The sequence below is a fragment of the Triticum dicoccoides genome, chromosome 7A, assembly GCF_002162155.2.
Source record: "Triticum dicoccoides isolate Atlit2015 ecotype Zavitan chromosome 7A, WEW_v2.0, whole genome shotgun sequence".
In the NCBI taxonomy this organism is placed as follows: domain Eukaryota; kingdom Viridiplantae; phylum Streptophyta; class Magnoliopsida; order Poales; family Poaceae; genus Triticum; species Triticum dicoccoides.
Window position 1 is genome coordinate 216,818,253 of NC_041392.1, and position 23,899 is coordinate 216,842,151.

General features: G+C 49.6%; 2 protein-coding genes and 1 pseudogene across 2 annotated transcripts; 1 reads left to right on the forward strand and 2 right to left on the reverse strand.

Moving 5' to 3' along the window:
* Window positions 1-456: 456 nt before the first annotated feature.
* LOC119331239 (LRR receptor-like serine/threonine-protein kinase) lies at window positions 457-4,135 on the forward strand. The gene is made up of 2 exons (XM_037604414.1): window positions 457-3,370; window positions 3,451-4,135. Exons 1-2 carry the CDS (start codon window positions 538-540, stop codon window positions 3,921-3,923), a joined length of 3,306 nt encoding a protein of 1,101 aa, XP_037460311.1. The 5' UTR covers window positions 457-537; the 3' UTR covers window positions 3,924-4,135.
* Window positions 4,136-7,614: 3,479 nt separating this feature from the next.
* LOC119327571 lies at window positions 7,615-9,289 on the reverse strand (annotated as a pseudogene).
* A 3,785-nt stretch (window positions 9,290-13,074) lies between these two features.
* On the reverse strand, window positions 13,075-22,660 carry LOC119328875 (ubiquinone biosynthesis protein COQ9-B, mitochondrial-like). Its single transcript, XM_037601869.1, has 6 exons — window positions 22,252-22,660; window positions 22,048-22,155; window positions 16,817-16,984; window positions 16,545-16,716; window positions 13,589-13,662; window positions 13,075-13,500 (listed from the first exon to the last, which is right to left on the reverse strand). The coding sequence occupies exons 1-6, from the start codon at window positions 22,573-22,575 to the stop codon at window positions 13,420-13,422; spliced, it is 927 nt and encodes a 308-aa protein (XP_037457766.1). The 5' UTR covers window positions 22,576-22,660; the 3' UTR covers window positions 13,075-13,419.
* Between the last annotated feature and the right edge of the window lie 1,239 nt (window positions 22,661-23,899).

A 23,899-nucleotide genomic window follows, 5' to 3' on the forward strand; every position in this document is an offset into this window, starting at 1 on the left:
AACAACGACAGCTTAATTAAAGTTGGATGGATTACTGAGAGAATTACAAAAGCACCGTAGCAGAACCCGAGGGATCGACCAGGGATGTTTTCACTCTCACCTCCTAACCTGGATTAACAATGAAAATAATCAGTGCATCAACTAGTAGTACTACCTAATGATGGCATCAAGAGCCACCTTCCCTCCATCTTCTCCTTGCTTAAACAAATGCCCATGTTCCTTCCTGATCCACAACTCCAAGAACAAAAAAATTCCACGCTCATCCAGTGTACTGCTCAGACAAACACTCACTCAGACAGTGCCCCAAAAATCAAATCTCTAGCTCATTTATTTACTTATTAAAAAGAAGAATATCCTGCAAAAAGCATAGCTAAGCTATATCATTCATTCGGATCCAGATCTCCAGTGGCAAAACCTTTGCGCTATAAACAAACCTAACCCTGGCCGGGGTTTCCCTCCCACTCTACAACCTCGGCCCTCCCAATGCCACTACGATCGTAGGAGGTGCCAAGCCCGGCCTCACTCCACGGCCTACCAATGTCTCCTCCTCCTCCTCGGTTAGGCCTCGCCGCCGTCGCGACGTCGTGGCTGCTCCTCGCGGCGCTGTGCCTCCCGCCGGGCGCCTACGCCGTGAACGAGCAGGGCGAGGCGCTGCTGCGATGGAAGCGCTCGCTCACGAACGGCACGGGCGGGGCCGCGCTGGAGACGTGGAGGGACTCGGACGCGAGCCCGTGCCGGTGGTCCGGCGTGGCCTGCGACGCGCGCGGCAACGTCGTCTCGCTGCTCATCAAGTCGGTCGACCTCGGCGGGCCGGTGCCGGCGCGCGTGCTGCGCCCGCTCGCGCCGTCGCTCGAGACGCTGGTGCTCTCCGGTGCCAACCTCACGGGCGTCATCCCCGGGGAGCTCGGGGCGTACGCCGCGCTGACCACCGTCGACCTCAGCGGGAACGGCCTCTCCGGCGCGGTGCCGGCCGAGCTCTGCCGGCTCGGCAAGCTCCGGTCGCTCGCGCTCCACGGCAACTCGCTGCAGGGCGCCATCCCCGACGACATTGGCAACCTCACCGCCCTGACGTCGCTCACGCTCTACGACAATGATCTTAGTGGCGCCATCCCGGCGAGCATCGGGAAGTTGAAGAAGCTGCTGGTGCTGCGCGCCGGCGGCAACCCGGCGTTGAAGGGCCCGCTGCCGGCGGAGATCGGCGGGTGCACCGACCTCACCATGCTCGGCCTCGCCGAGACCGGCATGTCTGGAAACCTCCCGGACACCATCGGGCAGCTCAAGAAGCTCCAGACCCTCGCCATCTACACCGCCATGCTCGCCGGCCCGATCCCGGCGAGCATCGGCAACTGCACCGAGCTCACTAGCCTCTATCTCTACCAGAATTCCCTCTCCGGTCCGGTGCCGCCGCAGCTCGGCCAGCTGCGCAAGCTGCAGACGGTGCTCCTGTGGCAGAACCAGCTCGTCGGCACCATACCCCCGGTGATCGGCAACTGCAAGGAGCTCCTGCTCATTGACCTCTCGCTCAACATGCTCACGGGCCCCATCCCGAGGAGCTTCGGCGGGCTGTCCAAGCTGCAGCAGCTGCAGCTCAGCACCAACAAGCTCACCGGCGTCATCCCGCCGGAGCTCTCCAACTGCACGTCGCTCACCGACGTCGAGGTGGACAACAACGAGCTGTCGGGAGCGATCGACGTCGACTTCCCGAGGCTGCGCAACCTCACGCTGTTCTACGCGTGGCAGAACCGGCTCACCGGCGGCGTGCCGGCGAGCCTGGCCCAGTGCGAGGGCTTGCAGTCGCTGGACCTCTCCTACAACAACCTCACCGGCCCCGTCCCGAGGGAGCTCTTCGCGCTCCAGAATTTGACCAAGCTGCTGCTCCTCAGCAACGAGCTCTCCGGCTTCATACCGCCGGAGATCGGCAACTGCACCAATCTCTACCGCCTCCGGCTCAACGGCAACCGGCTGTCGGGAGCCATACCCGCGGAGATCGGCAACCTAAAGAACCTCAATTTCCTCGACCTGGGAAGCAACCGCCTCGTCGGCCCACTGCCGGCGGCCATGTCGGGGTGCGACAACCTCGAGTTCGTCGACCTGCACTCCAATTCCCTCTCCGGCCCACTGCCGGACGAGCTGCCGCGCAGTCTCCAGTTCGTCGACATCTCCGACAACCGGCTCACCGGGCTGTTGGGGCCCGGCATCGGCAGGCTGCCTGAGCTGACGAAGCTTAGCCTCGGGAAGAACCGGATCTCCGGCGGCATCCCGCCGGAGCTCGGTTCTTGCGAGAAGCTGCAGCTGTTGGACCTCGGCGACAACGCTCTCTCCGGCGGAATCCCGCCGGAGCTCAGCATGCTGCCTTTCTTGGAGATTTCGCTTAACCTCAGCTGCAACCGCCTCTCCGGGGAGATACCGTCGCAATTCGGCACCCTCGACAAGCTCGGCTGCCTTGACCTGTCTTACAACCAGCTCTCCGGCAGTCTTGCGCCTCTAGCAAGGCTGGAGAACCTCGTCACGCTGAATATCTCGTACAACAGCTTCTCCGGCGAGCTCCCGGACACGCCCTTCTTTCAGAAGATCCCGCTCAGCAACATCGCCGGCAATCACCTGCTCGTCGTCGGCGCTGGCGCCGACGAGACCTCCCGTCGCGCGGCCATCTCGGCGTTGAAGCTCGCCATGACGATTCTCGTGGCGGTGAGCGCGTTCCTCCTCGTGACCGCCACGTACGTCCTCGCCCGCTCCCGCCGCCGGAACGGCGGTGCCATGCACGGCAACGCCGCGGAGGCGTGGGAGGTGACCCTGTACCAGAAGCTCGAGTTCTCGGTGGACGACGTGGTGCGCGGCCTTTCGTCGGCGAACGTGATCGGCACGGGGAGCTCGGGCGTGGTGTACCGGGTGGAGCTGCCCAACGGCGAGCCGCTGGCCGTGAAGAAGATGTGGTCCTCCGACGAGGCCGGCGCGTTCCGCAACGAGATCTCGGCGCTGGGGTCCATCCGGCACCGCAACATCGTGAGGCTGCTCGGGTGGGGCGCGAACCGGAGCACCAAGCTGCTCTTCTACACCTACCTCCCGAACGGCAGCCTGAGCGGCTTCCTCCACCGCGGCAGCGTCAAGGGCGCCGCCGACTGGGCCCCCCGGTACGAGGTGGCGCTCGGCGTCGCGCACGCCGTGGCTTACCTCCACCACGACTGCCTGCCGGCCATCCTGCACGGTGACATCAAGGCCATGAACGTCCTGCTCGGCCCGGCCAACGAGCCGTACCTCGCCGACTTCGGCCTGGCCCGCGTCCTCTCCGGCGTGGTCGAGCCCGGCAGCTCCGCCAAGCTGGACACGTCCAGGCCGCGCATCGCCGGATCATACGGCTACATCGCGCCAGGTAACAACAAAATTCTTCAAAATCTGTACCCTCTCTAACAGAAATTGTTCTTACTGATCGCGATATTCTTGTGGGAGCAGAGTACGCGTCCATGCAGAGGATCACGGAGAAGAGCGACGTGTACAGCTTCGGGGTGGTGGTGCTGGAGATCCTGACGGGGCGGCACCCGCTGGACCCGACGCTGCCCGGCGGGACGCACCTGGTGCAGTGGGTGCGGGAGCACATGCAGGCGAAGCGGGGGGTGGCGGAGCTCCTCGACCCGCGGCTGCGCGGGAAGCAGGAGGCGCAGGTGCAGGAGATGCTGCAGGTCTTCGCAGTGGCCATGCTCTGCATCAGCCACCGCGCCGCCGACCGGCCGGCGATGAAGGACGTCGTCGCGCTGCTCAAGGAGGTCAGGCGGCCGCCCGAGAGCGCCGCCGACGAGGGCAAGGAGCAGCCGCGCGGTGCCCCGGCGCCTTGTCCGGCTGGCCAGCAGCGGTCGCCGGCCCGGAGCGCGCTGCCGATGGGCGGCTCTTCAAACTGCTCGTTTGCCATGTCTGATTACTCCAGCTGAGCTGCTTGATGCCGTTGCGAGATAGCAGCAGCCTTAGCGGGAAGGAAACTTTGTGTAGAAATTTTGGACACATATCAAGCAAGATCAGTAAATTTGTAGGTAATTATTTCCTGAAAATTACTTTAAGGTTGTATATTATGATTATTCAGATGTATTGTTCTTGTGTAAACTAACGGAAATAAATTAACAGACATGGGTGAGCAGTTGAGTTACGCTCTGATATGACTATTGAAAAAAAACAGGAAGAATCAAAAATTGACGTGTATGCATAGGAGCTAGAACAGAGGAACGCGAGCGGCCCGGGAGAGAAAACCCTAGCCGCCGCCGGGCAGTTCCCTCCGCACCTGCTCCCCTCGCCGCCGCCGGTGAGGGCCGCCGGGCAAAGCGACCTTCGGGGCGCGGCGCGTGGTGCCAGGCAGGGATCTGGCTATTCTTCAGCCGGTCTGCTGCTTGTGCAGGTGGAGGCTCGGTTGGTGACTGATCTTCAAGCTGGATGTGTGGGGATTCCCGACGGGATGGTGGTCTGCGTTGGTGCAGGTTTCGAACCTTGCTTTGAGTCTTGCACCATCGGTGGTGCTCCTCTTGGCCAGTGATCTACATGTGAGAGGTGCTGGCTCTGGTCTGGTGGTGGTGAGTCGGGGACGCCTTCCCTGGCGTAGGTGCTCGTGTCCCCGGACGAAAGTCATGCCCGACATTGGTCGGGGCTGATGGCTAACGATACTTTTTGGGTGTGGCTTTCCTTGTTGGAGGCGCCATTGAGGGGATCCGACACCTTTCTTGATCAGTTCTTGTCTTCCGGTGAAAACCGTGTGTGATGGTGGCGTCTGTGGTGTCATTACTCTGTTGGGAGCATTGCGTTGGAGTCAAGTCTTGTGAGAGAGCACCAGGGTTAGTGGTGGGGTGGTTGATCAGGAGCAGGCAGCGTTGTGGTGAGCGGGGAGTCTTTGGTGGTGCATTCATTTGGGATTGATCACTCGCTGATGGTGGTGAGCAGCATGAGCACCCTCCACATGCTAGAAGCGCAAGGCAAGTTATGTCTGTAATGCTCGTGGGATCGGGGCGGCATATGTTTCGCTCTATCGGACATATCGTTCCTATCCGGTGCCGTCGAGGTTTGTGGATATGCTTGTGGCAGCCCGGACTAGTACGACGGTTCTCGGTGTGTACTCTGGTAGCAGCATAGGCGCTCGAGTGCCCGGCCGGGCGTGTAGTCGGGTGTTGGCCTTCTGGCGTTTTGTGTGTTTGGTGGTGCTTTAGGCCTAGTTTAACTAGGCGTTGTTTAGGTTTTCGCACGGTTTTTCTTAATAAACCGTGCAACCTCTTTTTTCATTTCTTCCTTTTTGGCACTCGTCTTTATACGATGCATTCCTCCTTTAGGGGTTTTATTTGTAATACTCCTTTCTAATCAATGAATTTGGCAGCTCTCCTGCCAACATTCCAAAAAAAACTATTGAAATTTATGATAAAGGACATTTTTATTAGGGCAGCAACCTGCGCCTGCGCGCCGGCTCAAATTTGAGCCGGTCGGCCCGCAGCCGTCCGATTGGGGAGATGGGAACCGTCTGATGCACGTCATCTTCGTCAACGCACGTGTACGAAGAGAATCCCGGCGGCGCCGCACGCGTTTGCCCCCTCCTTGGCCGCTCCTCGCTGGTCGTCCTATTCGCCGGTCCTAGCCCTCACCGTCTGTCCTCGTCGCCGGTGGTCCTCGTCCCTTGATTCTTCCCATGCAACACGCACCCTGCGGTTGCAACTCCTGTGGCAACCGTTGTAGCTTTGGTGGCGACAACCGAAGCTCGCCGGCGTGCTCGCCGTCGCTCATCCCCGATGCCGCGGCGTGTCGGCGCACATGAAGCTTGCAATAAAATTTGAGCCGTCGGGGCAGGAGATGCCCAGTGTTACAACTGATGACTAAAAAAGCTTCATATGGCCAAGAAAAAAGCTACAACCCGCTATGGATAAAGTTGCAAACCATATACAATAGAAGCTATGGACGACAAGAAAAGTTACAACCGGTTAAGCAAAAAGCTTCATCCTGATGAAAAAAGTTTCAACCTTCACAGCCCTAGAATACCTGAGTGTAATAGTTGCATCATTGAGCATGCATCATGTTAAATTCAAGAAATTGAATTGAGGAATATTCAAAGCCTCAGAAATTATTTTAAAAAGAAGGGCAAAAACCCTTTAAATTGCATTCAGTGAATCCAAAATTCCCTAAAAATATTTTGTGAATTTTTACAAGAGTTATTTACCAAACCAAAATTCTGCAACATTTTTAAGGAATTATTTGGCCTATGAATTTAAAACAATATTCTATTTGAATTTGAAAATGTATTCAAATATATGTGGGATATATTTTCAAATGCTCTGTGATAATTTATGTGCCTCTGGAAAAGTCCATGAAGCAACATAAAAATACTCAAAAGATGTTCCGGTATTGTTTGAATTCGTAAACAGTGACAAAAGAGTAAATGAAAGAAAAAAAAAAGAAGAAAAATAAAACAGAATAGAAACTTACCTGTAGCTTACCTGGCCCAGCCCACCAGGAGCCCCACCGTCTTCAACCTCTGCCCGTAGGCAGAGGCGTGTCGACACGCGCGCGCCCGAGCTCCACCTCCTGCTTCTCCCTCGCCCTGTCTTCGCGCCACAGGAACGGCCTCAACCCCTTCTGCCTCTTCCCTCACTCTGGAGCTCTCTCCCTCTCCTCTAGCTCCCTCCCTGCAGCACCACCGAACATGCCTTCACCGCCACTGGCCGTTACCGCGGCCACCGGCAACCACACACCTCACCGACGAATCTTCGAGCTCCTCCGTGTCGTATTCAACCTACTCGCTGAGCTACGCGCCGCCGGACGCTTCAGAGCGCCCTCACCGCCGTCTTCTTCAACCTCGGGTCTCCGAGATCGCCGGCGATCGTGCACCCGCTCCTGACGCGTTCCCCGAGCCCGCTGACCTTCTCCTCCGCCCCCCAGTGAGACCCTGGTCACTTTCCCCTGACCCCTTCTTAGATAGCACGCCCTAGCTAGCATCACCGTCGAGCCCGAGAGCTCACCGCCGCCGGCCATGTTGTCGTCGTCTTTGCAGCCGCGCCTGAGCGCGTCACCGTGCTCAGCATGTCTGCAGGAGCACGTAGCACCCCACCCCTCGACCTCCCGTGCACCACAATGCTGATTCCGAGCTTGACCGAACTCCAGCCGCCGCACCTGTCGACGCCGCTGTCGTTCTGGTCGACCCCAGCACGAACCAACTGCACCAGCGGACGCAGTGCTCGCCTAGCTGTCCTTAGAGCCCCTCCGCCGTCCTTTTGGTCGTTGGAGGACAAATCCTGAGCCCCTCCGCCGTCTCTGGCCTCCCCGGTGACGAGCGTGGGTCAACTCCGACGAGTTTGGCCCGGATTGACCCAGTTTGACTCCCCTCGAGTCACTGACATGTGGGGCCGGTCGCTGACCGTAATTAGTTTAGGATTTTAACCGGTGCTAATTACCACTATTAGAATCATGCGTTATTCATTGATAGAAGGATAGAAAAGCACGTCCGAAAACTACGGTAGGCTGCAAAATTCAATGGTTAACGTCTACAGCTAAGAAACAATAATACTATGCGTACAAATGAGTTACAGGGTTTTACAAAAAGAGTTAACTTAATTTGTTAATATGTGGGGAGACGGCTCACCCCTTTTATTAGAGGGAGCAAGTTTGTGATTGTTTAGTAGATGAAAAGAGTTTGTAAACTCATGTGATTTGTTTTGTATGTCTAGTATTTTTTGGCTAAGAATTAGGCAACTCCTTTTTGAATTTTATTAAGAGATCCAGCTGCAAATCTTCCTGTGATACAAAGAATCACGCGTATGTTCCTTCTTCAGAAACCAGACAGGAAGGCTCGGAGATTCCTCTCCAGCGTCCCGCCGGCGGCGAGCGCCTCCCTGGCCCGCTCCATCCATTTTGCCGCGCATGCTCGGATCTCCACTGCTGCTTCGCCGTCGCCCATGACCGTCTCCACGCACCTTTGGAGCTCGCCTCGCTCCGCCACCCCCTCGCCGTCCGCCTGCGCGCGAACCCCGACGCCCGCGCACTCCTCCACCAGCCACGCCACCGTCGGCTGGTCCGTCCACTGCGGCACGGCCAGGACAGGCACGCCGCACGCGATGCTCTCCAGCGCCGAGTTCCACCCGCAGTGCGTCACGAAGCATCCCACTGCCGGGTGCGACAGCACGCGCACCTGGCCGCACCACTCCACCATGATCCCTCGCCCTCCGTCGGCGCCGCCACCCGCTCCCGCGCCGTCCAACTCTGCACCATCCTCTGCGACCTTGCGCGACACCCATAGGTACGGCCGGCCGGTGGCCTTGAGTCCTTGCAACGTCTCCAGCTCCTGCCGCTTGCTCGCCGCGAATATGGTCCCGAACGAGACGTACACCACAGAGCGCGCGGCCTTGGTGTCCAGACACTCCATGTACCCATTCACGTCGTCGTCGTCGTCGTTGTCGCGCAGGGACAGATCTGTGGTGGACGGGGACGCGCCGTCCGGCACCACAGGCCCAACGGCGACGAGCTCAAGCCCCGGCACCGCACGGAGCGCGTCGGGCTCCAGCGCATCGAACGTGTTGACCAGCACCTTGGTCCTGTCTCCTGTGCTCATCGTCATCGAGCGCCAGGAAGAGGTCCCGCAGCGTGCCGACCACCTCGTAGCCCCGCTGCTCCGGCGAGGTTAACGCCACGACGGACGGGAGCGCGCGGGGCCTGAGCGGCGGCAGCCCCGGCAGCTGGACGACGGCGTCGCAGTCCGGGTCGTTGGCGCAGGAAGCGAGCACGGCGTCGTGGCCGTGGAAGTAGTGGTAGTACACCGCGAACACGGCGGCCGGCTGGATCCAGAAGAGCGCCGAGGGGACGCCGCCGACGCGCGCGACCTCGGGCACCCAGCCCACGAAGAAGGTGTACACGACGCACGTGACGGGGCGGCCGCGCTCGGCGAGGCGGGCGACGACGCCAGCGAGCGACTCGCGCCCGACGGCGCGGGCGCGCGCGGCGAAGGAGCGCATGTCGTGCACCCGTGGGTCGACCCCCTCGTCGTAGCCGTCGGAGAAGGGGGCGTGCAGCACGCCCGCGGCGTCGATGGCCTCCTCGCCGGGCGACGCGAGGGAGGGGAACATGCGGCGGTGGCCCGAGACGGCGGTGGAGACGGTGACCGCGGCGCGGGCGGCGAGGCGGCGCACCGGGTTGATGTGGCCCTGCATTGGGCTGGTGACGAACAGCAGGTGCGGCGACGGCGCGCCACCGCGGCTCTCCATCGACTCGCCCGGCTTGGAGTTGGGCTGCACCTGCACGGGATCAATGAGTTTGTTAGACTCCGTGAGCTAGTGTTATTGCAGTGTCAGCTTTGCTGTAGGCCTTTGTTATTGCAGTGTCAGCTTTGCTATATTGGTTGAGTGGAGGTACCGGTGATCGCTCGGTGGGTGAGCAGTCAGCTTTGCTGTAGGCCTCCAATGGTACTACAACCATTGATGTCCAATGTTTGACAGGGAGTAGTAATTAATATGGCGTAACGCTAATGTAAGACCTAATCAGGGAGGCAAAAGGTGTTTATGCTGGTATTCAGTAACTCGTCAGTACTGAGTACTGACTATGTTCTTGTGTGGCACTGTAGCAGTATAGATTTTTTTTAGAAGAACAGTATAGATGTTCATACCGGAGCATCTCCATGGGCTACCCAATAAACCCTCCCACGGTTCAGATTCACTGACTCTAAGTAGGGGGGCTTAGGCCTACAATGAGAGGTGCTTAGAGAGATGCTTAGAAAAATAAACCGGTTTTTTCTGAGCCTATTCTATCCTGTACAAATAAGCACCGGTGCTTAAGAAAAGTTTGGTTTATTTCTCTAAGCACCTCCCATTGTACAAGGCCTTAGGATCACTGACGCATGGGGGCAGTTGGCCACCCTCTGGCCGCGAAGTGGGGGCGTGTGAGGGCAGTGGATCCCTAGCTGCATCATGTGTTCTTCGGAAGCTTCTAGATGAAAGGTGTTTCCTTAAAAAGATTTAGGCCTCCTTTGATTTGTAGAAATTTCATAGAATATGATTTGTATAGAAAATATTTCTTTAAAGCCCTTTGGTTTGTAAGAATAGAATCATATTGCTATGAAGAAATTCTTCTTATCTTTCACATTTCATAGGAAAATAAACATTAGCCTAGACTCAACGAAAAAAATCCTATGATGTGAACCAAAGGGCATCTTCTTTTCTATTCCTATTCATAGGATTTCAGATACATGTCATCTTATTTCCTATGACTTTCTTATCCCTATAAGTTTCATATCCTATGAACCAAAGGAGGCCTCAAAGTTTTTGGAGTGCTCGTAAAATAAAATTTTCTAAAAGATCCAGAAACCATGCAGAAAACAATAACTGATATTGGGGACTGAATTAGTAGGTTAGTTAAAAAATTGGTACCAAAACCATGTAAAAATGATAAACATAATATGAAAAAAATAAGAAAAGTATAAATACATTTCCAACGTATCAGTGGCCAGAAGTACCTCCATATGTCACCAAATCACACCTACAAGAAGAGCCCACCAGAACGCTGCATTATAAAAAGCGTCCGCTACCATCTCCCTCATACATCAAATAAAAGAAATCCAGACAACACAAATGTCTGCGTATAACCCTTTTAATCCTCTATAGCACCATGCCCTCTCATTTTTAAAGTCTCACATTCAATTTAGAATTGGATCACTTGATTTTAACCGTGTCAACAATTTCTCAAAGAGTTCTCTACTTTAATTTTATAATTTGCTATGCTAATTTTGAAGCTCTCCCATTTGACTAAGATATTCAATTTTGAAATTGGTTCACATTTTAACTGGGTCATCAATGGGTACCAACCGACGTATAAAAACATATCAACTCGGTGCAATTTCTCATCACGTAGAAAAAAGAAACATCAACATGTGATACACTGTTATTATATCACCAATATAATATATGCAACCACTAATGTAGAAAATTTCCTCACATAATTTTGGATGAATTTGCAGATAACATAAAATCACACCGCAAAAGGCCCACCAAAACACCTCATTATAAGCAAAACTAAAACACTCTCCACCATCTCGCCCACTCATCAGACCAAATATTCCCTCAATTTGAAAATATAAGTTAATTCATTTTTTCAACAGTAATTTTTCTTTAACTTTGACCAAGTTCAGAGCCAAATATATCGACACCCGCAATACTAATTAAATAAAATATGAAAAAATCATTTCATGATTAATCTAGTGATACGATTTGATATTATTGATATTGATATATTTCTCTATAATTTTGGTCAAACTTAAAGAGGTTGGACCTTGTAAAAAACTAATCACCATGAATTTTGAAAAAACGAGTGTAAAGAAACCAGAAAACCCGCCGACACCAACTGTGTGGCAAAGCGCGTCCACCCCTTCTAGTGACTATGCTTCCTAATTTTAAGGCATCGCAATCAGTTGAGATTTTCTATTTGAAAATCGGGTCACTCGATTTTGATCGGGTCAACAATTTCTCAAGGAATACTCTTATTCAATTCTTTCTGTTCACTATGCTCCCTAACTTTTGTGTTATCTCATTCGATTGAGCTATTTAATTTTCAATTTGGTTCATGATGTTGGCCGGGTCAACGGTTTTTAAAATCAAATGGCAACAACTAACTAAAAAACATATCAATCTCATGCACCCTATCATCATCTAGAAAAAAGAAATGCCAACATGTAATATTATAGCATTAATATAGTGTATACAACCACGAATGCAAAAACATCTTCACGTAAGTATGAATTGATTAGCAAATAACACAGAATCTTACCACGAAAGGTCCCCCAAAACACTGCATTGTAATAAAATAAAATTAATTTAGTACGCCTAAGATAAATCTAGGGAGGTGCTTGGTTCACTGATTTTGTAACGTCACCTGTTTACGGTGATAAAGGATAACGTCAATTCTTATTTGGATTGGCCCGACCTGTTTACGGTGATAAAGGATAACGTCGATTCTTGTTTGGATTGGCCCGACATTAAGAGCATCTACAGTCGAACCTAAATTCGACCTCTTAAACGTCCACACAAGCTTCCGGACACGTCCACGGACAATGAGCGGTCACTCTTTAAAAGACCGCTTCCACAACCAAATACCTCATTAAAAAACTATATCTTCGCTGACGCCTGTCCACCACGTCCTTGTTGTTCCCTTCCGTGCCCAGGTCCAACGGCCGTGTGACCCACGAAGTGAAGATCCGATCGCCGACGAAGAAGAGTAGGACATGAAACACAGACTGGCCCACATGGGACATGAGGCACCGTCGCTAGTAGAGGTGAGATCGATGATGGACGAGGACGAGCGGGCCTCGTTGCGGAGACAGGGGTGCCGGTCACCCGTTGCGGCTCCGCCTGTCCAGCGGCGTGCAACTCCACCTCTGCGGTGTCAGCCACGAGGGCTGCCGCGACCTCCCACGCCGTCTGCCTCAGTCAGCGGGCACACCTCGTCCTCGCAGTGGACGAGCCATAGGCGTTTACCTTTAATTCAGAGCCGGATGCCACGGAGGGACGCGCCACCAAAGGAGATGTGTTATCTCGTTCGATTGAGATATTTAATTTTGAATTTGGTTCAAGATGTTGACCAAGTCAACGGTTTTCTAAAATCAATCGCAACAACAAACCTAAAAAACATATCAATCTCATGCACCCTCTCATCGCCTAAAAAAAAGAAATGCCAACATGTGATATTATAGCATCAATATAGTCCATGCAACCATGGATGCAAAAAACAGCTTCACATAAGTATGAGTTGATTAGCAAATAACACAAAATCATACCACGAAGGACCTACCAAAACACTGCATTTTGTAAATAAACTAGAAACACTTCATCGTCTCTCTCACTTGCTGAACCAAATACTCCATCAGTTCTAATATATAAGGTGTGTTATTTAAAAAAAATCAATTTCTTTAACTTTCACCAAGTTTGGAGCCAAAAAGTCTGACATCCGCAATACTAAATAAATGAAAATATAAAAGTTCATTTCATGATGAATACGATGATACCAAGTTGATATTGTGGAAATTGATATATTTCTCTAAATTTTGTCAAATCAAAAAGGTTTGACCCTTAAAAAAAATACATCTTAAACACAATAACACCAACGAGCGCTCAACCCTTATATAAAGTTTCAAATGTCAAGTCGTGTCCATGCAAAGCCGCGAGTGTCTTTGTTCTGTTTGCGGCAACTCGGTCCACACATGGACTAGAGTCTGTAGCGTAAACAGATTTTTCGCCAACCTGCAGCGGAATTACGCAATGATGACTAATCAACAACTCAACTGACCTCTGATCACCGACTAAATAACTTCTTGGCTACCCTAATAGCGTTTGTTTGTAAAAGAAGGTACTATATACAGGTCATATAATCTTAACGTGACATAAGTGGTGGTGGAAATGTCGAGAAGGCAGCCTGCAAAGGCAAGTTTCTTCATTTCTGGAAAACCTTGTTCAGGACGCCCTGTATGGAGCCACCGATCCCTGCTCCCAGGGTTTCAGTTAGATAAGCGACCTGTACAGTCAGATCACAAGGTTAATGGTGCAAGGGGTTGGCAAAAATCTATAACAACTTATACAGTTAGATTTTGAGTGACTCGTACCTCCTTATAAGATTTCTGCAAATCAAGAGCATCTTTGATGCGGCGATTCACAAATGTCCATGTGTCGTGAAACTCTGACAAGCGCCAACAAAAATGAGAAATCATCAACAAGTCTATATTCCAATTTTTTTTGGGAAAATGTGGATTAATTTTTTTTGAGAAAAAAGAAAATGTGGATTCCGTAATATGTTGTCTAGGATATTAGTACAATAGTACGCCTAAGATAAATCTAGGGAGGTGCCTGGTTCACAGATTTGTAACGTCACATGTTTACGGTGGTAAAGGATAACGTCGTTTCTTGTTTGGATTGGCCCGGCCGTAAGAGCATCTACAGCCGAACCTAGCTAATCTGACCCATAAACGTCCGCAGCCCCCCTAAAAAAACCGCTTCCACAACCGGATACCTCATTAGAAAATCATCAAATCCATACAATTACATGCAACGAGTAAAACCTAGTCTATATCTTCGCCGGCACCCATCCTTTTGTTCCCTTCGGTGTCCATTTCCAGCGGCCGTGTGACCCACGAAGTGAAGATCCGATCGCCAGCAAGTAAGAGTAGGACACGGGACACGGACTAGCCCACATGGGACACGAGGCGTCGTCGTCCCCCATGCCCTACTCTTCCACGTAGGAGCTCGTCGTCTGGACGTCGCTGGTAGAGGTGAGATCGATGATGGACGAGGACGAGCGGGCCTTCTCGACTCCTCGTTACGGCGCTAGGGGGTGCCTGTCACCCGTTGCGGCTCTGCCTGGCCGGCGGCGTACGACTCGCCTCCGCGGCGTCAGCCGCGAAAGCTGCCACGGCCTCCCGCATCCTCTGCCTCAGCCGGCGGGCACACCTCACCTCCGCAGCGGATGGGCCGTAGGCGTTTACCTCCGACTCAGAGCTGGACGCCACGGGAGGACGCGCCAGCAAAGGGGTTGCATCACCAACCCGGGTTGGGGTGCCAAACGGACCGCACCACATCCGGTGAGGCCACGATCGCACGCCTCGATGGGGATCCAAGTGCCATTTACACGGACGCAATAGATTCCCGCCGAATCGAGTCCGACCGTGGTCGAGCAAACTCCTCCCGGGCATGTCGGAGAGCCAAGCGGATGACCATCTCCTCCTCAGGCCCGCATGGGATGAGATCCTAGTCAACGAATCGGGAGATCTCAAAGTCGGATCCGCTGCCCGTCATGCCGAAGATGGCCGGAGATCGCCGGAACGGAGCTTGGGGGCTGAGTGAAGTAGAATGCAGTGGAGTGGCTAGGGTTTGGTCCGGGATGTGGATGGGGACGAATATATGTGGGGTCGAGGTGGGCCAGCATGGGCCGAATCTGACATGGAGGAAGTGCCCGGGGGCGTCCGGGCCTCCCCATATCCGCCCCAGATTTGGGCTGGACATGAGGGCTGCCGGTCAGCCCAGATGTATAGGGCCGGTTTGAGGCGCCCGGCTGGGTCACCTTTTTGTGAACAGGACCATCCGCCGTATAGGGCAGGTTTGGGAGCCTGGCTGTAGATGCTATAATCGGATAACGCGGTACCAGGTCCCAGCCTAGTTGTAATCTCATTACGCCCAATATCCTGTGTAATCGGAAACCGTCGCACGATGCTTCTCCCCAGCATCGTCTGCTCTGTGGCCTTCGCATGAAGCGCCACGAACTCTAATAATCTGATCTCACCTCTCGCGCCACTTGCTACCGTCCCACACGCCGCCGCGAAGCCACGTCCGCTATTGATGGATGTGTTGGCGTCGATGGCTAAGTCGGCCCCCAAGGCGGAGGCGTTGTCGCACTAGTACATGCTGGTCGGCTGGCTGCACGAGGAGGCTGGCCAGAAGCTGGTGGTGGACTGCACCGGGGAGGGTGCGGTTTTCGTGGAGGCCGATGCGGACATCGCCATCGACGAGCTCAGCGACGCGTGGTGCCCGCCATTCCTGTACTTCGAGGAGTTCATCGGCTATGACCACGTCTAAAGGGCATCACCGCCTGGTGTGCTGCTAACCATGGTTGCCGACCAGCCCCTGGTGTACGTCCAGGTGACACGGCTCAAGTGCAGAGGCTTCACCATGGGTCGCCACGCTGCATCAGCGGCGTCCCAGGTGTGGCACAGTTCTGGACAGTTGTCTTGCCGCCCATCTGGATCAGAAAGATACTCGCCTCACGGCAGCCGCCAGGCCCTTCTTTTGGCGCCTCAGTACCGGGAGTCCGTCTCTCCGATCACGAGCACGCCAGAGTCCAGACCCGCAGAGGCAAGGAGTGCCACCATGGCTGCTCCTTTGAGATTTGTTAGCCTTTTTTCTTGTCTAGAGACGAATTGATTTCTTGCCTGCAACCAAACAAGTTTTGAGTTTTATTCGTTTACATTTACGATATCAACGCAATTCCACTGCCTTTACGTTTGGGGTGTTTCTCTGGAACCAAACGTCTCCTAGGTTCAACTCCTTACCAAAGTAGAATGGTGGTGAAGATCATCTGAGATGGATTTGCATGTCACAGAACACATCAAACGAGGCAAGAAAAAAAGGAGGGACGGAGGGAGGGAGGAGAAACCCTCGCCATTTACCCTGTTTCTCCATCACTATGTTTTTCAAGATTGAAGAACCAGGAGACCAGCATTTTCTACTAAAAGAAATGAAGTGTCTTACAGGCTAACCCAGACAAAAACACAAGAGACAGGAGGGTGTATAAGTTACTAAGAACACGAGAAATTGCAGATATTTTGTTTTTTCATGTATACACTATTGCGTCGAGTCGCATAGCTCCGAAAACAACTCATAATCAAACCAGTTAAGTGTAAAAGCTTAATAATTCCAAACTGCCAGTTTCAACTTTCAAACTTAGCTTACTCCAGTTTCATTACACAGAACAATACATGGTCACAAAGCTTACTAAATTTGCTAATGTTGGTTTAGAATCAATTGTCAAGTAGAAAAAAAATGGGTTTTAAACTTAGAAAAGGTGCAAACCTGGAGAATTATCTGTTAACATGTACACCTCTGAGGCTGAGTAGATGCCACCAAGCACAGTACGTTTCACATACCAATCAATATCTGATCCAGAATCTCCAGCAGCATGCCAAATCTCATCAACAAGGACTGCTCTCTGCTTTAAGCTTGTTGAGACATTTGCTGGTTGGGACTGCCAAAAAAATTATATAATTGGGCATGTAGCCATCACATAATAATTTAGTTAAAACACATACGAGAGGGGAGGAAATGAAAGAAAGACAACGGGCCACCTGAATGCTCAGCGCTTGAGGCCACTTTGATATGTAAGGTGTCTGCATCTCAAGCCTCATCCGAACAAGTCTAGATAGTCTCTCAGTGAGCATCAAGTTTTTCAAAAGCTCTCCCTCACCAGCATCAACGCGATCCATGAGTTGTTGAAGGCAGTCATCCATGAAAAACTGCATTCACATACAAAAAAGAATTCATAAGTGTAGGCACACAAAGCATAGAAACACAAAATTTACTTAATATGTTTAATAAACAATAAACATCTTGCATCAATGAAGTGAAATGCCGAGTTCCATCATACACCGATGAAGTGGAAGAAAGGAAGTTTCAGTGTCTGCTAAGCGTAATGTCGATGCCCTGAGCCTCACTAAAAAATTCCCTCCGTATTTTTCTGCATGCTCCAGCACACTCCCTAAATCCAGCTGTCGGACAAAGGTAGAGGAGGCACGGGGAGGAAGAGCGGTAGGAGGGGGTTGGTCGGGTGGGGTGCTAGGCACAGTGAGGAAGGTGGGCATGGGTGGTGGGCATAGGGAGGAAGGTGGCTTGAGGTGTGTTCTTTTAGTTGCTATGTCCAGGTTTTGGGTAGGTTCGGGCCTGGTACAGGAGGGGTGGTTGCGAAATAGGTATTCTGCAACTCTTAAGAGTTGGTTGTAGAATAGAACCACCCTATATATATGACGATACTCCTGGGAGTATGTACCCCTGCTCCTCATATACCACATAGATACATTGATTATACCTTTTTATCAGTTTAAATATACTTCAAAAAAGGGCAGCCCGGTGCACGTAGCTCCCGCTTGCGCAGGGTCCGGGGAAGGGTCCGACCACTTTGGCTCTATAGTACGCAGCCTTTCCCGACATTTCTGCAAGAGGCTGTTTCCAGGACTCAAACCCATGACCTCATGGTCACAACTTCATCAATAACTAATTGATACCCTAAATGAGTTCCAAGAAAATTCCCATTTGAGACTGCATATTTTACATCATTTACCACCTGGGTGGCTGGTGCTGCCACAAACATGGGATGTACACTAATCACGTTGTAATTCACGCGTCCTTGGACGTCTCTAACTGAACTCCTCTTTTCAATGCAAAGAAATGCAAAGCTTTTGCATTTTCTCGGAAAAAAACATCATTTACACATAAACTGTTTTTTGTACGTAAAATGGTATGCTGAATAATCCAAGGGCTCCGATGGCACTTTTTCGTAGAACTTGTATTGAGGTATCTTAAGAGTAATGAATAAGGTATACTGAGAATGATAAAGAGGTATAATAGGTTTTTTAAGAGGTATATACTGAATGTGGGAGTACATACTCCCAGGAGTATAGCTATTCTGCAACCACTTGTAGAATAACTATTTTGCAACCTTTTCATAACTGCTGGAAACAGCAAAAAGCTAACTGCACGTTCTTTTCTTGCTAACTGCCCTCAAACTTTCTCTGGCACTATTTTTTGGCTGCAACTTTCAAATCTTTTATCGAAATGATGCAAGTGATATAACGTTGGAAAGTTGTTGATAAGTAAAAACTTTTTCATCTGGAACATTTTCCCAAAATCCAGAGAGTTTTAAGAGCAATTTTCAAATAACAAAACTTACATAAATCAACATTCAACGTATTTTGAATGGAAATTTCAAACCGTTTGACAGAATGTGGCAAATGATATATCATTGAAAGATATTAATTAGCCTTAACTTTTCATGTAGAACACTTTTCCAAATTCCCTATGGTTTAAGAGCAGTTTTGAAAATATACTAACAACATTCTCGTCCGTTTTTTGCCCGAACTGCAAAAGGCAGCACGCTAACTCTCCGACTGAAATAGCCAACTATCAAGTGATGAGCACGCTAACTGCGAAGACGTCATTTGGATTTTAGCCCAAACTAATATAGAACAGGCTAACTGCCCGTACTGAAGCTGCAAACTGCCTGGATTTTTTGGCTCGAACTACTACAGAACACGCTAACTGCTAATAATACTATAAGAGCTAACTGCGAGAAAGGAGTGAACTGTACATGGTGCTCCTCCCCTATGGAGAAAGCACATCATGCATGCAAGAACAGGATCTTCACCACATGCTGAGATCATTAACATTATTAGCACAATGCACGTGTCTTGCTACGAAACCATAAAATACGAGGAGTTGCATCACTGGCTTAGGAGGTCGTCAAATATGTTGTTGTCAGCGGCATTTGCACGCGGTTCACAATTAAAAAGTGCGACAACGAAAGATCACACGGCAGGCATTGGAGAATCTTAAGAGACCATAGTAGACCCTTTGCAAGACACAACATTTCAAATGCTGAAACATATGAGAATGGGCATTAGTAAGTTGACTGCACAAGGTTGTAGATCAGGTAGAAGGACAAGGTCTACCGTTTCTTTGGAATTACTATTTGTTCACTCTCTTGTTCTGTGATATAGAGAATAGAAGAACTTGGTTGGCAAGAGAAACTGCAAACAAGAGCATAATTTTGAGTTGAAGTCGCATTTCTGCATTTGTTATTTGTGCCTTCTATAAGTGTTGGTATCACATAAAAGTACTAGTACACTTGTTTATTTGTGTTAGGTCATACATGTGAGTAAAAGTACATTTGTTTACTTATGTCTCTTGGAAGGTTGCTAGTCCCACATGTGGTAGGGGTGTATTTGTTTATTGGTGAAGGTTGTTAGTCCCACATGTGAACTCATCCCCAACTCCAACCTTTCTAATAGGAAAGAATTGCCATGTTCCGACAAAAAAATTGCATCACCGGTTGCCAGATTAATAGTACGTGTTTGCCAGATTGTTTATGCTGAGTTACCAGATTATTTAATGCTGAGTTACCAGATCTTTTCTGCTAGTTACTAGATTATAGCACATGAAGAATGACATTCCATAATCACATAACGTAGTTATTATAAATCTCATAAGTGAAACAAATCTGGTAGCTACAGATGAAAAAAGAAGTAGTCAAAACATATCAACGTGGGTTCCAATTTCAAAAGTCTCATGGCAACGAAGCCATGGTGAAAGCAGATCATCAATTTAGTTAACGGTTTGACAGATAAAATATTTATAGTGTAGTCCCCCACATAAGACACTGTAGACACCGTAGGGCACATCCACCCACACAGTACAGCCCATTTTACTTATAACAGGTATTGCCCTATGCTGCTATCCATGAGGCAAGGCATCCTAATGCTAGTGCCAGGGGAAACACGATACATTGATTTGTTCTTGAAACATCAGCCATGCGGATGTTTTTAGTGAAACAAGAAAAATTATGCAAGTGATAACACAAATACATAATATAATAGCATTGCTGTAAAATAAATACATGGTTTATGCAAATGAAGCTATTCACACAAATGATCTATTTTTCATGAGAGCATGTGGTGCATGCAAATATACAAACAAATGCCACAACATTCATAAATCTGATATAAATCAATCTATATAACAGCACTCTTCTTCTGAGCACGGATATACATCATCCATGTGTAACATCATTCTTCAACAGTGATCCAAAATAATTTATTCTTCAACAGCACTCCCTAATTTTGGAGACCTCTCATTTAATTGTGGTGTTCAATTTTGGATTTGGTTAACGATTTTGACCGGGTCAACGATTTCTTAAGGAGTTCCCTCGTACGATTGAGGTGTCCAATTTTGGATTTGATTCATGATTTTGATTAGATCATTTCTCAAATCAATCGGCAGTAACCAGCCTATAAAAATACATCAATCCCGCTCACCCTCTCATCACCTTGCAAAAAAAGAAGCGTCAACATGTGACACTGTAGCGTCAATATAGTACATGTGGCCACCAATGCAAGAAACTTTCCCGCATACGTGTGAGTTGATTAGCAGATAAGACAGAATCGCACCTCCAGGAAGGGCCCATCAAAACACCGCACTATATAAAAAAGAAAACATACTCCATCATCCCCCCACATGCCAAATCAAATAACAAAAAAATATATTAGATCCCAACAACACAAACGGTGCAGCGAAGCGCGCACAACCCTTCTAGTACATCATAAAGTCCAAGGTAACTACCATAGATTGACACCAAACAATAAAAGGACAGACCCAGTGCATAGAAGCTCCCACACAAGGTGGGGTCTGGGGAGGGATTATAGGAACCTAGTCTTGCCCCTGCAAAGTGCAATGCAGAGAGGCTGGTTCGAACCCAGGACCTCTTGGCACAAGTGGGAGGACTTCACCACTGCGCCAGGCCTGCCCTCTATTCACACCAAACAATAACAACACTTAAAAGGAGATGTATATGGAGAGTAGGAACTGGAGAAAAAATCAACATTTGGCAGGACCCTTGGATTCCATCTAGTGCTAACCGTAAGGTGATCACACCAAGGGGATAAATTATGTTAACAAAAGTCGAGGAACTTATTGATCCGCATAGTGGGCGGTGGGACGAAACTCTAATTCAGGATGTTTTCAACCTGGTCAATGCACAACGTATCTTGCAAAAATCTCTGAATATGCAAGGGTTCGAAGATTTTGTCGCGTGACAGTACACTAAATCTGGCACTTTTTCGGTCAGGTCTGCTTATCACCGTGAATGGGAGCTTCGCTATGGTCAGCAGCTTTCTCAGACTGATGGGCAAGGATGGGTTCGAATAAACCCGGTCTGGCAAACAATCTGGAATCTCAGTGTGCCAGGGAAGATTAAAATTTTCATTTGGAAGGTCCTACATGGTATGCTTCCCTGTTTGGGAGTCCTTGCAAATAGACACGTTTCAACTAGTGCTCAATGCCCGATCTGCTCGTCAAGTGCAGATTGTTTGGCGAAGGAATGTTATGCATCTAAATCTCCGACCTTTTGGGACAACTCTGCCCCTGATTTTATCTCATCTTTGATTGCAAACGATATAGCTGTCATTTGATGAATAAAATCTTATTCCCGTAAAAAAAAATCATCATCAAATATGCAATAGCTATCAAGAACTACGATCTGTTTGAAATATACCAATCAGATATAGCATCAAAATATGCAATAGCTATCATCAACTACGATCTCTTCATAACAGCTGGCTGCGTTAGTTTCCAATCCAACCAATGTGCATTCAAGGATTAATTCCTACAGTAATCTATGAAGCTTCCATATTCATCAAAATTCCAACCCGATGTAGCATTCAAAAAGTATTACTTTCTTGCGATGAAAATTGATCACCACATCGAGATCAGGCAACAAATCACAACAGAAAGAAATTGAAGGAGACGGTACCTCAACTAGCGCAGCCTCCTTCCTTGGGAAGGCACCGACGATGGCCGGCGACACGGACACGTCCCTCGCACCCGCGATCATGGCCGACTCGCTCCATCCCATCCTCGGCTAAAGCAAAACCGAAATAAAAAAAATCACAAAATTGCAAAAACAGTAAAAACGCCGAAAGTGGAAGCAGATTTGGAGGGGAATTCGAGCCGCAACCACGTGGAGAAGCGACGCGCGGAGGACCTTCTGCTGCTCTTCCTCGTACCCCGCGCCACCAGATCGGCGACCCCCCGATGCAACTCCCTTTCCAGTCCGGTAGGCCCCTCCAGCGCCGGAACCGGCGGAGAAGGAGGCTCCATCCTTCTTGGGAGGGTCGACCGCGGGCTCCAGAGGGGGGGCGGGAAGAGGCGGTGGGGGCGAGGCGTCGGTGGACAGCCAGCAGAGAGCAGCGGTGGCAGGAGGCGGCGGGGAAGTGCATGGGAGGAGGCGCCGGGCGGCGGCGGTGGAGAGGAGGCGGCGGGCGGCGAGGAAGGAGGCCATTGCGGAAGGGCCGGTGCCACGTACTACCACGTGTTCGACGAAATGGCGAGGCCGTATCGAAACAGAGTTTGCCGAACCAATTGGTGCCGTAAAGACTCTCAGTCGGGACGCGAAGTATCTTCTCGCGAGCTCATATGCTCCTGTATAAACAGTAAGCTTGAAAAATGTAAGAAAATCAAACAACTCTGAAAAAACCATTAGGAATTTTTAGTGTGTCTGCAAAGTTTCGTCATGAAATCACATTCGTAGAAATCATGGCAAAAAAATATAGATGCCCTAATAATGGTATTTTCAAACGCATTTTGAAGCTCTGATTTTTCTTTTGCCACAACTTTTACAAACGTTATTTCGCGATGAAACTTTATAAGCACTTCAAACATTCCTTAATGTTTGTCATAACAAAAACAGAATGTTTTGAATTATTTCCAATATTCTTTGATTTTACTATTAATACCAATAGCATTTGAACTCGAGCTGAGAAAGTTACTTTTGACTCGGTCGTATTTACTGTCGCCATGATTTGCATATAAAGTGCCGAAAATACCCTAACAAACATGGTTATACATGAACCTGGTAAGAAAAAGTTTCTTGCAAAAAAGTTAGCAATTTAGGAAAAAGTAAAAAATCTTCAAAACTTTTTTGGAACAAACTTGGCCTACTGAAGTACCCCTATAAAAAATTACAAAGGAAAACTCCCCGTAAAAAAATTAAGCAAAAAACAAAAATTTCAGGACAATGTGGAGTGAATAGTAACTCTAATATGGTGTTGATTTTGGCTTTTTGCCAACAATACCATAAAAATTATTTCTTCGCCCAAAAATTTATGCGAGTGTGACGCTTGAGCAAGTTTGTTGTAAAAAACATGTTTTCAGCCATTTTTAAATTACTTTTTTTTGGAGAAACAGGTGTATCTCTTCCGGGTTCATTCGTTCCCTCATATATAGTGTGTTCAGTAAATTTTAGAGATTGACAAGGTCATGTGCAAACTCAGTCGTCATATCTCAATCTTAAAAGATTCGGTTATACACCGCCCGCCGGAGCAAGGGAAAGGATACTTGCAAACGCCATCGTCATACCACCAAGCTTTAAAGACCACATAGCCACTCACCGTTAGAAATGAGATCTACTACTAACAAATGAAGGAACATCATTTGGGGCATCACCCCACGCAAAAGCAGACTTACAATCATTCACCATCGGTCCAAGCGGTTGGAGAAATCAGACCATGCCGAAGATTAACTTGAAAGGAGAGGTCAAAGTCCCCACACTAAAATTCAGCCAACTGCTTGTCTTGCTTGACGTACTAAGTGTCAAGATCTTATGA